This window comes from Thamnophis elegans, chromosome 13 (genome assembly GCF_009769535.1).
Source record: "Thamnophis elegans isolate rThaEle1 chromosome 13, rThaEle1.pri, whole genome shotgun sequence".
NCBI lineage: Eukaryota > Metazoa > Chordata > Lepidosauria > Squamata > Colubridae > Thamnophis > Thamnophis elegans.
In genome coordinates this window covers 20,170,868-20,183,318 of record NC_045553.1, presented here as the reverse complement: position 1 = coordinate 20,183,318, position 12,451 = coordinate 20,170,868, and the positions used below count along the sequence as shown (strand labels likewise).

Below are 12,451 nucleotides of genomic sequence, written 5' to 3'. Positions count from 1 at the left end.
CAGAGAAAAAAGAATACCAACGCTTACCCAACCTTTACACGCTTGGTGAGCATACAGAGTGGCTCCTGCATGCCCCCCAGGCCCCTGTAAGAAGGAGTTAACATCTTTAAAAAGAAAAAAATGTATTAGCCCAGGAGCCAAAGAGGGTCTGCAACACAATCAACCGTGTCTATTAAACTGCCCGTATTTATGCACGATATTATCTTGCATTACGTCTGTCTTAGTACATTGTGCAGATAAGGCCTTTTCAATGTAATATGTGAACCCACAAAATGGACTGATTCAGTCATGAAGCTTAAATATAGTGTGTAAACATAGCTGGTTTGTTCAAACAGAAACTCCATCCAGCTTTAGCTTAACAAACAGAAGGCTTAGGAGCGGTGGAGAAATTCATTTTTTTTTTACTACCGATTCTGTAGGGGTGGCTTGGACGCGGCAGGGGAAGGATACTGTAAAATCCCCATTCCCTCCCCACTCCTGGAGCCAGCCAGAGGTGGCATTTGCTGGTTCTCCAAACTACTCAAAATTTCCACTACCGGTTCTCCAGAACCTGTCAGAACCTGTTGGATTTCACCCCTGCTTAGGAATGATATGATAGTTGTCTTGCGGTATTTGAGGGGCAGTCAGAAAGATGAGGGGGGTCACCCTAAAGCCCCTGGGGGCAGGACAAAAAGCATGGATGGAAGTTTATTAAAGAAACATCCAACCTAGGAGAAATTTCCTGGCAGTGAGAACAATTAACCAGTGGAACATCTTGCATCCAGTAGTTATGAATGCTCCAATACTGGAGGCTTTCAAGAAGAAATTGGACAACCATTTGTCTGAAGTGGTATAAGGTTTTCTGCCTGAGCAGGGGGTTGGACTAGAAGACCTCAAAGTCCCTTCCAGGCCCAGGATTCTACAAAAAGTCATGGATAAAAATTCTTTCTAGAAAGCCAAGGTCATCCTTTGTCTTTGCACCTCTGCACCTAACTGGAACTGGATGGGTGGAACTGCCAGCATGGCAGTGGAAGATTGGACCATGGGATGGACTTGTGGGTGTGGGGGCAGGATCTTGAACTTTCAACTGGGTGGGGAAAACCAGGAAGCTTTCAGATTCAGGTTTTCCCAGATGTGCCAACATGGCTCTCTTCATCAACTGGAAAGTTGAGCAATATTTTGCCTTGGACTCTGATTTACTTTTGGATGCTATTTGGGAGCCCGACACTGAGCTGCAGGGAGAACCCACCCTTCTCCCTATAGGTTATTTCACCTTACCTTGCCGAACTTTTATCACAAAGCCCGTATGGCTTATGCCGAAGGCACTTTAGACCAGGGGTCTCCAATCTTGGCAACTTTAAGCCTGGATGACTTCAACTCCCAGAAGTCCTCAGCCAGCAAAGCTTTAGACCTCATCTACTCATTTCAGAGAACACTGAATTGCCCCAAAGGCTGTTCTAGGGCCTCGGGGCTTCAGCAGTTCCAGTCTGATCACGGACCTCGGTCTCATCCGCATGTCTTCTCATGGACCGCGTTCCTCCCCTCAAGCAAGGTGAGCTAATGCAGTCCACACAGCACAGAAAAACCGCTTGCTTTTAACTCGGTTTGAGCAACTTCCTCCCTCCCTCCCTCCTCTGGCTTGCCTTAACATTGTCATCTCTAATTGATACCTGATACTGGATGAGTCAACAATTGTATAACAAGCAGAATAGGCAAGTTTACATTATATAACCAACATTTCGCTCTTTAAGGATATGGCTTTAGTCCTTTTCTCAACCCTGGCTGCTGGATCTGTACTTGGGAAGAAGCTGTTCTGACCGAGGCTTCCCGAGAGCATGAAGCAAACTCCTGGTCCTAACAAAAACCCCTTTTATTAATTGACTGTGAATTCTGCTCATTCACATGCAGCAAAGTCTTTCAAGGGAGGATTTATGGTCACAGACCTTACCTGGCTTGGAGAGCTGCCAGGCTGATATCTGCAAAACCTGGCAGAGTCTCAGAGAATCATGAACCAATGAAGCAAACTCACTGTCTCCTACAAACTCCACTCCTCTTTCGCTCCTCTTTTATTTCCTCTGGGAGGGACCATTCATTGTCCCCCTGTGGCCTTACTCCCAAGTCAATCCCTGTTCTTTAGCTGTTCCCTTTGTCTGGCAACTCTGTTCATGCGCACACTGGGTTCAGGCTCCAGCTGGTCTTCTGCCTCACTGATGTCTGACTCTGAAGGCAGCTGAAAACTGGCATAAGGCTCTGGTCCCCTCTCTGCCTCTGACACAGAGCCCTCATCCGAGCCTTCCCCAGACTCCAGGACTGGCCCATGCTCCTCCCCAACCTGGGCCACAACAGAAACTCAGGGTTTCTCCTTCACTCTTGTCCTGGACCTCGAACTGAAACTTGGATGCCTGCTTAGTCCTACCCCACAACCCAGAGAATGAGAGCCCACCGTTGCTTCCAGGTCTTCTGTCTTGTTGCGCAGATGGTCAAGGTTTTCACCCCTTGCTAGAATCCGCTCCACATTCTGAGCCATGATGTTCTTGACACCTTCAACTTCAGTATGGAGGTTCTTCACCCGCTCATTGGCCATCCCTGGGCCACTTCCAGTGCCTCCCTCCTGAAGAGAAAAAAGAACAAGGTTTTGGCAGGCAGAAGGGAAGGAAAGATGCTACCCACTCCCTTCCTTTCTCCTTCCCATGCTACCTCTATATGGGATGCCATAGCCAAGAGAGACTTTTATCAGAGTTTCGGGCAAAGTAGAAATGTATCATTGTCCAACCACATCCAAAAATCTTCCAATGACTAGGTGCAGTTTCCAAAAACTTCTAAAAATCACCAGCACACAAAGTGGCCAAGAATTCTGGAACTCAAACCCTGCCTTCCCTTGTATGGTACAGGATGAGCATTTTTAAGAAGCAGTCAACAGTCACAAGGTCAGTGTCCATACTAGATCCAATATACCTTTGCCTGCTTCGAATACTGATCAGAAAGTATTTGTAAAACACCATTCTGTTCTACAGAGGAATGATTGAGTCTGTCATCTGCACCTCCATAACTCTCTGGTTTGGCTCTGCAACCAAACAAGACAAATACAGACTTCAACTGATAATTAGATCTGCAGAGGAAACAATGGCTACCAACCTGCCTTCCATTGAGGACCTGAACACTGCACGACTCATAAAGAAGGCTGTGAAAATATCCACAGACCCCTTGGATCCTGGACATTCATTGTTTCAACTGCTACCCTCAAAACGAAGCTATAGAGCCCTGCACACCAGAACAACTGGACACGAAGGCAGCTTTTTCCCAAACGCCTTCACTCTGTTAGAAATAATTCCCACAACACTGTCATATTACCTACTAAGACTGTGTTACTACTATTATTCTTCTCTTCCTTCCTAGTACCTATCTCTCCCCACTTATGACTATAACCACGTTGTTTGTATCTTTACAATTTATATTGTTTTTGTTTCCTAACATGATCTGATAGCTTATTAGTAACCTTGACTATCACTAAGTGTTGTATCTTTTTATACCTGATGAATTTATTTTATTTTTCTTTATGTACACTGAGAGCATCTGCACCAAAGACAAATTCCTTGTGTGTCCAATCACATTTGGCCAATAAAGAATTCTATTCTATTCTATATTCCAATATTCTATTCTATTCACCCTTATTCTATTCTAATCTTAATTCTAATATTCTATTCTATTCCTATCCTGTTCTGTTTACTCTACTCTATCTCCCCTTTTATTTGGTGTAATAAGCCAGACCAATACAAATAGAGAGCTCATATGACTAAACTGCTTGGCTACATCCTCAGACCTCCATAACCGAAACTCAGCTAGCGCTGCTGGACCAAAGACCCATCAAATTGAAGGATTGGAAGAGAACCTGAAGGCCTTTTGCTCAGCGCAAGCATCCCTGTCGTAGCAGCATCCCATTTCCATTTGAAAACACCTCCAGCAAAGAAGAGCCATCCGGTGTCAAGGCGAATTATCCTATTTGAATGCTCTCATCATTAGGAATTTCTTCTGATGCCCAACATTTCCTTTATAAATTAAAGCCGTTGTTTCTCATCCTGTCTCTTGCAGCAGTTCTCAACTCCCACCTACAGGATGCTTCTTTAGATATTTGAGGCTCTGATCCTTTTGCTTGCCTTTCTCCCCTTAGATCCTTTTCCAAAGATGGCATTACAACATTGGCACAATTATTATCTTTAATAATTATATTGGAGATAATTCAGCCTGAATTATCTTTCCAAAAATCCAGTATTTAATAACCCAAATTATTTTATGTATACTCTATTGCCATTGCAGCATCAATTTCCATTACGCCCTTCATAATAACACATATGAAAACACAAAGATTCAAACAAGTTGCAAACTAAATTTTGGGCGGGTAGGAAACAAAAGACATTTTATCACACAGTCATTCAATGCTGCAGTAATATTCACGTCCACCAAGTATGAGAGATATTTAATAAAGAACAAGAGTAATTTGTATTATCAGACATCCACTGAGAATTATGGGCATTTTCAAAGAGGCAGAAAAATATCCAGTGGAACAGCTGAATAAATAATACAATTCTTATATTGCAATAATACAGCTGAACCATTCCAAAATTTCCACACAGTTGTTTTCACAGTAATTCTCATAACTGGATCCTTAAAGCAAGATTAAAAAAAAACCTGAAATCAACCATCAAACGTGCTCTTCCCATTGTCCCAATTTCTAATAGATATGCTCTACTTATTTCCTGTGTTACAACTGGAGGCAGTTCTTATTTTATCACCACAAACGGCTTTTTTTTTAATGCAACAGTTCTCATCTTTTTTCATAAAACCTTCAGCCTCCTGCCCACAAAGAGACCAGAGCAAGCAAAGACCCACAGTTTCCTAAAAGCAAGTAGGCAGGGAAGCGAGGTGGACGGGGGGGGGGGGAGGGACGACTCCCTGCTTTAACAGGCTTCACCACAGTTGAAACAAAATGACTGATCCTATCAATCCCTGGCGCTCAAATCCATGGAAAACCCTTGTCCTGCAGTCTCCCTGTAAGGAGCAGCCATCTGGAGCACATATGGGTGATCTCCCTTCTCTCCTTTATCCAGAGAGGTTCCAGGGAAACAATCTATTCACTGGTTTCTTGTCTACGCTGCAGACTTCAGCTTTGATTTGCAGTTTTGCTATTGCTAGATCTCCCCCCAAAGTCCCAGAAACCATCTTCATTTTGCTGGCAGAGCTCCCTCCCATCACACATCAGAAAATGAGTATAGCAAACGTTCAAATTCCCATCAAGTTTTATCAAAACAAAACAAGAAAAAAACAAAACAAAACTGATCCATAATATTTTGGGTTGGTTTTACATACCAAGAAAACAGAAAAAACAAATGGGCTAAAATCCTTTATTTCTGCTCACAAATTAGAAATCAGTTGATAGACCTAATTTGGGGTTCCATAGAGATACCTGAGCTTTCAAAATTGCATTGTAACTTTTGATGGTGGCGAAGTTTATATGGGGTTGAATGGCATATTCTGGAACCTCTATTTGAAATATCAAGATCTCCTTAGGGCAGTGAGGGCTGCTTCCATTTTCCTTAACCAGGTCATGCAAGACACTCAATAAATTCTGCATCCAGACTTCTGACCTAGAGAGTTAATTTCAAATTCCTGTTTTGAATGCATCCCAGAATTGGTGAAGCCAGAGAGTTGTTATTAAATGTGGAATCTCTGGTAGCTGTTCAGAACCAGTCGTGCCACACCTGAAAACAGACCCGGAAGACAAAGAGGTTCTCTCCAGGTTGCAGCTGCAATGATACCAGCCTTCCGATATGAAAAGTATGCCAGGTATCTCCCAGGACCAACAGAATAAGTCCCTGCAGCCACTAGCAGGACAAGCAATACAGGAAGAACCAGAACAAGGCGTCCTCATCATCACAATGGGGCTGCAAGGGAGCCCTCCGTGAATGGAAGGGACATCAGCTCAGCAGACGAGGGGGGCCAAATCCTCAGGAAGACAAAGCAGCTTTGCATTTCTCCCAGATTTAATGAAACAACCACTTCTATATGAAACAGATCCTGTGATCAATTCCACTAGATAAACCAGACCAAGAGGTCAATTCATACAGTTATAGGATCACAGGGCTGGAAGGGACCTTGGAGGTCTTCTAGTCCAACCCTCTGCTTAAGGCAGAAGACCTTATACCAACCCAGTCAAATGGTTGTCCAGTCTATTTTTGAAAACCTCCAGTGATGGAGCAGCCACAAACCTAGGAGGCAAGCTATCCCATTGCTGAATTGCTCTTACATTCAGAAAACTTTTTCTAGATTGAATCTCTCTTTGACAAACTTCCACTTCTCTTTTCCCACCCTCTGGTGCCCTCTAAGAATATGTCATAAGTCATTCTTCTCTGTGACAAGCCCTCACCTATTGGAAGACTGCTATCATGTCACCCTGGCTGAGGCTTCTCTTCGACAGAGGATTTTGACAGAGTTGAACACTGGGCCCCATCCAACAAAATGCAATTCAGTGGTGAGAAAAGAAAGATTTTTCTCACTTAGGCAAGGAAAACTAGGTGGCACCTGGCTCAACAGCAGCCACTGTGTGGGAGATTTGGAAGTCCTAGTGTACAACCACTGAAGTAGGAGCCAGCCAAGTGCTGCAGCTACCAAAAAAGCCAACGCAGTCTTAGGCTGCAGCAACCGAGGGATCGAGTCAAGGTCACAGAAGGATTAATATTGCTTTACAAGGCCTTAGTAAGAAGACCTCACTTACATCCAGTCTGGTCACACAATACAAAAAAGATGTTGAGGGCAGAGAAGCTGCTTGGATCAGAAGCGAAAAGACTTCAAAGAAAAACCAGAAAGTCCAGTTGCCTCCTGAAAAAAAAAGCACCTTTGGGACTTCCAAGTTCTAGGATTTTAAAATCCTCTCATCAACCTCATTCTACTCCAGCACTTGGGGGTGGGTGGGGGAAGCCAGGTCTTCCTCCATCCTTTTGGGAAGAACTTCAAGGAGAAAGGGGCTCCAGGGGCTGCCACAGGATAGGAACCCTTCCCAGCTCCCAGAAAGTGGCAGTGCTGAAGGGCCGGGACCAGGAATAGCTTGGAGGGTGGGTCGATGTCCTTAAGTGGGTGGATGGCCCCACAGATAACCTGGCCCTAAACCAGTCATGGCGAACCTACGGCACGCGTGGTGGCCCCCAGAGCCCTTTCACCAGCTGCTCTTCGGGTTTCTGGCACACACATGCACACTGGCCAACTGGTCTTTGTGTGCACCGGAAAATGGCCTGAAAATGGCCACTGTAATTGGGTCGTGTGTGTGTGTGTGTGTGTGTGTGTGTGTGTGTGTGTGTGTGTCTATGCAAAACCAGGCTGTTTTGGGGCATCTTCAAGCCGTTTTTCAGGCTGTTTTCAGGCCATTTTTGTCTTGGAAAAACAGCTCAAAAACCAGGCAAAAACAACCAAAACACCAGGCATGTGTGCGCCGGCCAACTGGTCTTAGGGGTTCTGGTGCACATGTGCTCCAGTTTGGGCACTCAATGCCAAGAAGGTTCACCATCACTGCCCTGAACTGCTTCAAAGAGAATAACCAGCATCTTGAATTGTCCCTGGGGAGACACGGGGGGCCAATGGAGCTCCCACAACAGAGGTGCTACATGGGCAAAGTGAGGGGTGCCTAAGCCTCACCAGTCTAGACCAGCTGTGGCTTCCGGGTGGTTTTTCCAGGGCAACTTCATGTGGCGAGCATTGCGGTAATCCAAACAGAAAGTGACCGAGGCATGAGTGACCATGAGCAAGGCCACTCAGTCCAGGAAAAGGTGCAACTGGTGCCCCAGATGAATCTGTGCCAAGCCCCTTCCCCCCAAATGGCTCTGGGGAATCATCCATTCTTGCTCTCCTTAAATCGCTCAGTAACCCTCAATGCCAGTGATTTTTCTCTCCTTTTTGCCTATGTTCTCCTCCTTTCATCAAGGGTGGCTTCAATCCGTGTTAATAAGGCGAGAGAGATTTAGGCCTCTATCTGAGGCCAGGTTCCTCTCCCCACTCCTAATTAACATTTACACCAAGGAGCAGGTGAGGTCATCCAATGGGACTAGGTGAGCAATCATCCATACAGATAAACTTCAGGCTTACAACCACAATTGGGAGTGGAATTTCGGTCACTGGGATCATAAGTTAAGGCACCAAGTGACTGGCCCAATTTTGACAGTCATTTAGTGACTCATGAGGTCATAAATCTGAATCCATTCTCCTGGATGAGTTTTTTTTTTTTTAACTGGCAAAAAAAAGCCAAAATGAATGGGCAAAAAAAATGTTGCACGTCATTGTCAAATGACTGCAGGACGCTGCCATCCAGGCATACGTGAATGTCACAGTGGCCTTATGGGCCGCAACTCCCTCTTTCTCAGGCAATTGTCTGTTGAGCACTAAAGGTAACAGTTTCCCCTGTCCAGCCGTGCCTGCTCACCTCCGGTTCCTAGTTGAGGGAGCCAGAGCTCTCCGAAGACGTTTCTGTGGCCATGTGGCCAACATGACTCCACCCCAAGAAGCATTGTGGCGGGAAAACGGAAAACCTTCCCACCAAAGTGGTGTGTGTATGTGTGGTATGGATATATATATATGTATGTATGTATGTATGTATGTATGTATGTATGTATGTATGTGTATATATATATATATATATATATATATATATATATATATATATATATATATATATATATATATATGTGTGTGTATATATATATATATGTGTGTGTGTGTGTGTATATATATATATATATATATATATATATATATATATATATATATATATATATATATATACTTAAAGTCACATATATATCTGTGTGTGTGTGTGTGTTTATTTGTGCTGATAAATAAATAAAGGGAGACTAGTATAGATCTATTTCAAGCTATTTAGCTCTCATCAGCTAGCCATACCCTTACTGGGATTCGAACCTGTGCTGTATTGCATCTTAGGCAAACGTCTTAGCCATTATGCCACAGGTCTCCTCCTTATCAATATATAATATAATATAATATAATATAATATAATATAATATAATATAATATAATATAATATAATATAATATAATATAATATAATATAATATAATATAATATAATATAATATAATAAATATAAATATATATTCATTCACATTTGCATGCTTTCGGACTGCCAGGTGGGCAGCAGCTGGGTACCCTCAGCTGGCACCTTCGCTTGTTGGTGCCTGGACTTCTGTATTTGCAGCAGGAACTACCAAGAAGCTCCAAATGAAGCAAACACTGGTGTTCCTATCACACTCTCTCCCTCTCCCTCTCCCTCTCGAAGGCACCCTTTATCAACAGTCCATGCAATTTGAGAGTCAGAGCTGGAGAAGCCCGGTAAAAGTTCCAGCAATGTCATCAAGGATGGACTGTCTGAAGTCCAAGGATGTTCGTGCCCCACCAAAGGGGAGTTGTAGCCTTCGGAACACTTCCACAATTTGTCCTCCATTAAATGCACAGTTTTTATTTCCTCCCCTTCTGAAGCAGCAGCCACGTTAAACATATTTCATCAATAGGGCCAAATACAACGCAGTAACATTTGCTTTTGCCTCGGAGGCACCTAGTCTTTTGAACGCAGGAACCCTGGGGGAACTCTCGAGGCCTGATGAGGCCAAGAAAGTTGTGCAATCCTGATGCATGCAAAATCCTTTGGCAAGTCTGTGACTTTTCTACAGTTAGTCCTCGACATGATGACAATTATAAGCCCAAAATATCACTTAGCAAAGTGAGACATTTGTTGAGTGAATTTTGCCCTATTTTACAATCTGTCTTGTCAGAGTTGTTAAGTGAATCACTGCAGTTGTTAAATCAGTGAGCCCAGTTCTTAACTGAATATGGCTTTCCCACTGACTTTGCTTGTCAGAAGGCCAAGCAAGGTGCTGCGACCGTCATAAATATAAGTCATTTTCCAAGCATCTGAATTGTGATTCCATGGGGATGCTGCAATGGTCATGTGAAAACCGGTCATAATCCACTTTTTCAGTGCCATTGTAACTTCAAAAGGTCACTAAGTGAACTGGTGTAAGTCGAGGACTACCTGTATTTGGATATCACAGACCACTGCTCTGATTTTAATCATAGGAAACAGATTTCTGGGATTATTTCAAAATGAAGGGGGAAAACGTTCAATTCAAGTAAAGGAGAAACAGAATCTAGTTGGAAATCCTGAAAACAATTTTGTTCCCCAAGGATTAAATAGGGACCTCCTGGCCCCACCTTGAAAGCTCTTTCCTCCCTTCCGCTCTGCTCCACTGCCTTGGCTTCTTCCCACTCAAGAAAGCCCAGAGCTTCAGCCTTAGGAAGGCCACACCTGGAATCCTACATCCATTTTTGGTCACCAGACTATCAAAAGATGTGGAGACTCTAGAAAAAGTGCAGAGAAGAGCAACCGCGATGATGAGGGGACTGGAGACTAAAACATACGATGAATAGTTGCAGGAACTGGGCCTGGCTAGTCTAGGGAAGAGAAGGACCAGGGGAGACAGGAGAGCAGCCTTCCAATACTTGAGGGACTTCCCTAGAAAGGAAGTGGTCAAGCTAGAGAGCTGAGGTGGCGCAGTAATTAAATGCAGCACTGCAGGCTACTTCAGCTGACTGCAGTTCTGCAGTTCGGCTGTTCAAATCTCACCGGCTCAGGGTTGACTCAGCCTTCCATCCTTCCGAGGTGGGTAAAATGAGGACCCGGATTATTGTTGGGGGCAATATGCTGACTCTGTACACTGCTTAGAGAGGGCTGAAAGCCCTATGAAGCGGTATATAAGTCTAACTGCTATTGCTATTGCTATTCTCCAAAGGACCCAAAGACCAGAGAAAGAACACTAGATGGAAATTGACCAAGGAGAGATTCAACCTGGAAATAAGGAGGAATTTTCTGACAGTGAGAACAGTCCACCCATGGAAGAGAAGTTGCCTTCAGAAGTTTTGGGAACTTCACTGGAAGCTTTCAATAAGAGACCGGGCTTCCATCTGTCAGAAATGGTGTAGGATCCCCTGCTCCAACTAGATGATGTCCAAGGTCCCTTCCAACCTGTTTCTTCTGAGGAGCCTATGGCTCATCTGCCCCCTGCTGGCTTTGGGTCCAAGCAGAAACCTTTGCACACCACAACCGAAAAGAATTTCCTCTTTTGGGACAAGAAGGGAGCGGCTGGTCTCACCTGAGCCAGGCCTGGGCCAAACATGGGTGACGGCAAGAAGGGGGCTAGGAGGGCCCACCAGTCGGACAGATGATGGTTAACCTATGGGTTTAACTGCGGTTGCAGGATATGCTAAGCCACAATGAAAGCAGTGGAAACCCAGATTTCCTAGGGCAGAGGTCTTCAAATTTGGCAACTTGAAGACTTGTGGACTTCAACTCCCAGAATTCCCCAATCAGCATAATTTACTCTCTTGTAATCACTTTCTCTGTGATCTCTCCACTTAGATCAGAAGTCTTCAAACTTAGTCACTTTAAGACTTGTGGACTCCAACTCCCATAATTCCCCAGTCAGCATAATTTACTCACTTGTAATCGCTTCCTCTGTGATCTCTCCACTTAGATCAGAGGTCTTCAAACTTGGCCACTGGAAGACTTGTGGACTCCAACTCCCAGAATTCCCCAGCCAGCTGAGTGGGGAATTCTGGGATTTCAAGTCCACAAGTCTTCCCGTGGCCAAGTTTGGAGAGCTGTGGCCTACGGGCCAGTAGTCTGAATTCCAGCTGATTTAGTAAATAACCGGGAAGTCTTCCGCTCTCGGAGAAATGGGGAAGCCCCGTAGGAGCCGGGCGGAAAGCGGCCAAGGCTCACGGAAAGAAGGAAGCCAAGTGGTTGAAAGGAGCCGGAGTGGGGTTGGGGGTGAGGCAGCCGCGGCTAAACGCTCGCAGGGACGGTGGGAGGTGAAGGGGAGTGGGAGGGCCGCGGGTGAGATGGGGACTGATGGCATCGTTTGCCTACAAAAGCCAGCGGAGAGGCAAGACAGAGCTTCTCCCCGGAAGCCACGAAGCGCTCAGCCCTCCCATTACTCCCCCGGCTCCCCTTCGGCCTCCCCTTGGGCGTCTCCCCGGATCTCCACCTCGGCCGACTCCCCATTCTCCCCCTCAGCCCGTGGCCGGCTCAAGGCGGCCTTCCGGGCGCCCCGCTGACGGCGCCTCCACCCCACCGGAGCGCTAGGCTGGAAAGGCGGCCCCGTTCGACGGGAGCTCCGCAGCCGGCCCCGCCCGGGTGGCGCCGGGTGCAATGGCGGCGCTGTCCAACCCCCCCCCCTTAAGTCCCTGAGGCAGGTGCGGGCGGCGGCGGTCTCTGCGCGGGCGGCGCCTCCCCTCCAGCCCCCTCGAGAGCGGCTTACCATGGTGGTGGCGTCTCGCAGGAGCCCCGGCCTCTTCCCGATCCTTGGCGCTCCCCCGCGCCTCTTCCTTCCTCCTCCTCCTCCGCCGCCTCGCAGGTAGCCC

At 45.8% G+C, this 12,451-nt stretch overlaps 1 protein-coding gene across 1 annotated transcript in view; it reads right to left on the bottom strand.

Moving 5' to 3' along the window:
- VAMP8 (vesicle associated membrane protein 8) overlaps window positions 1-12,451 on the bottom strand; it is a 13,520-nt gene extending 1,069 nt beyond the window's left edge. Inside the window, exons 1-2 of the mRNA XM_032228982.1 lie at window positions 12,349-12,451; window positions 2,423-2,590 (exon numbers count right to left, since the gene is read on the bottom strand). Of these exons, the coding sequence (XP_032084873.1) occupies window positions 2,423-2,590; window positions 12,349-12,351 (171 nt within the window). The 5' untranslated portion in view covers window positions 12,352-12,451. The remainder of the gene's footprint in view (window positions 1-2,422; window positions 2,591-12,348) is intronic.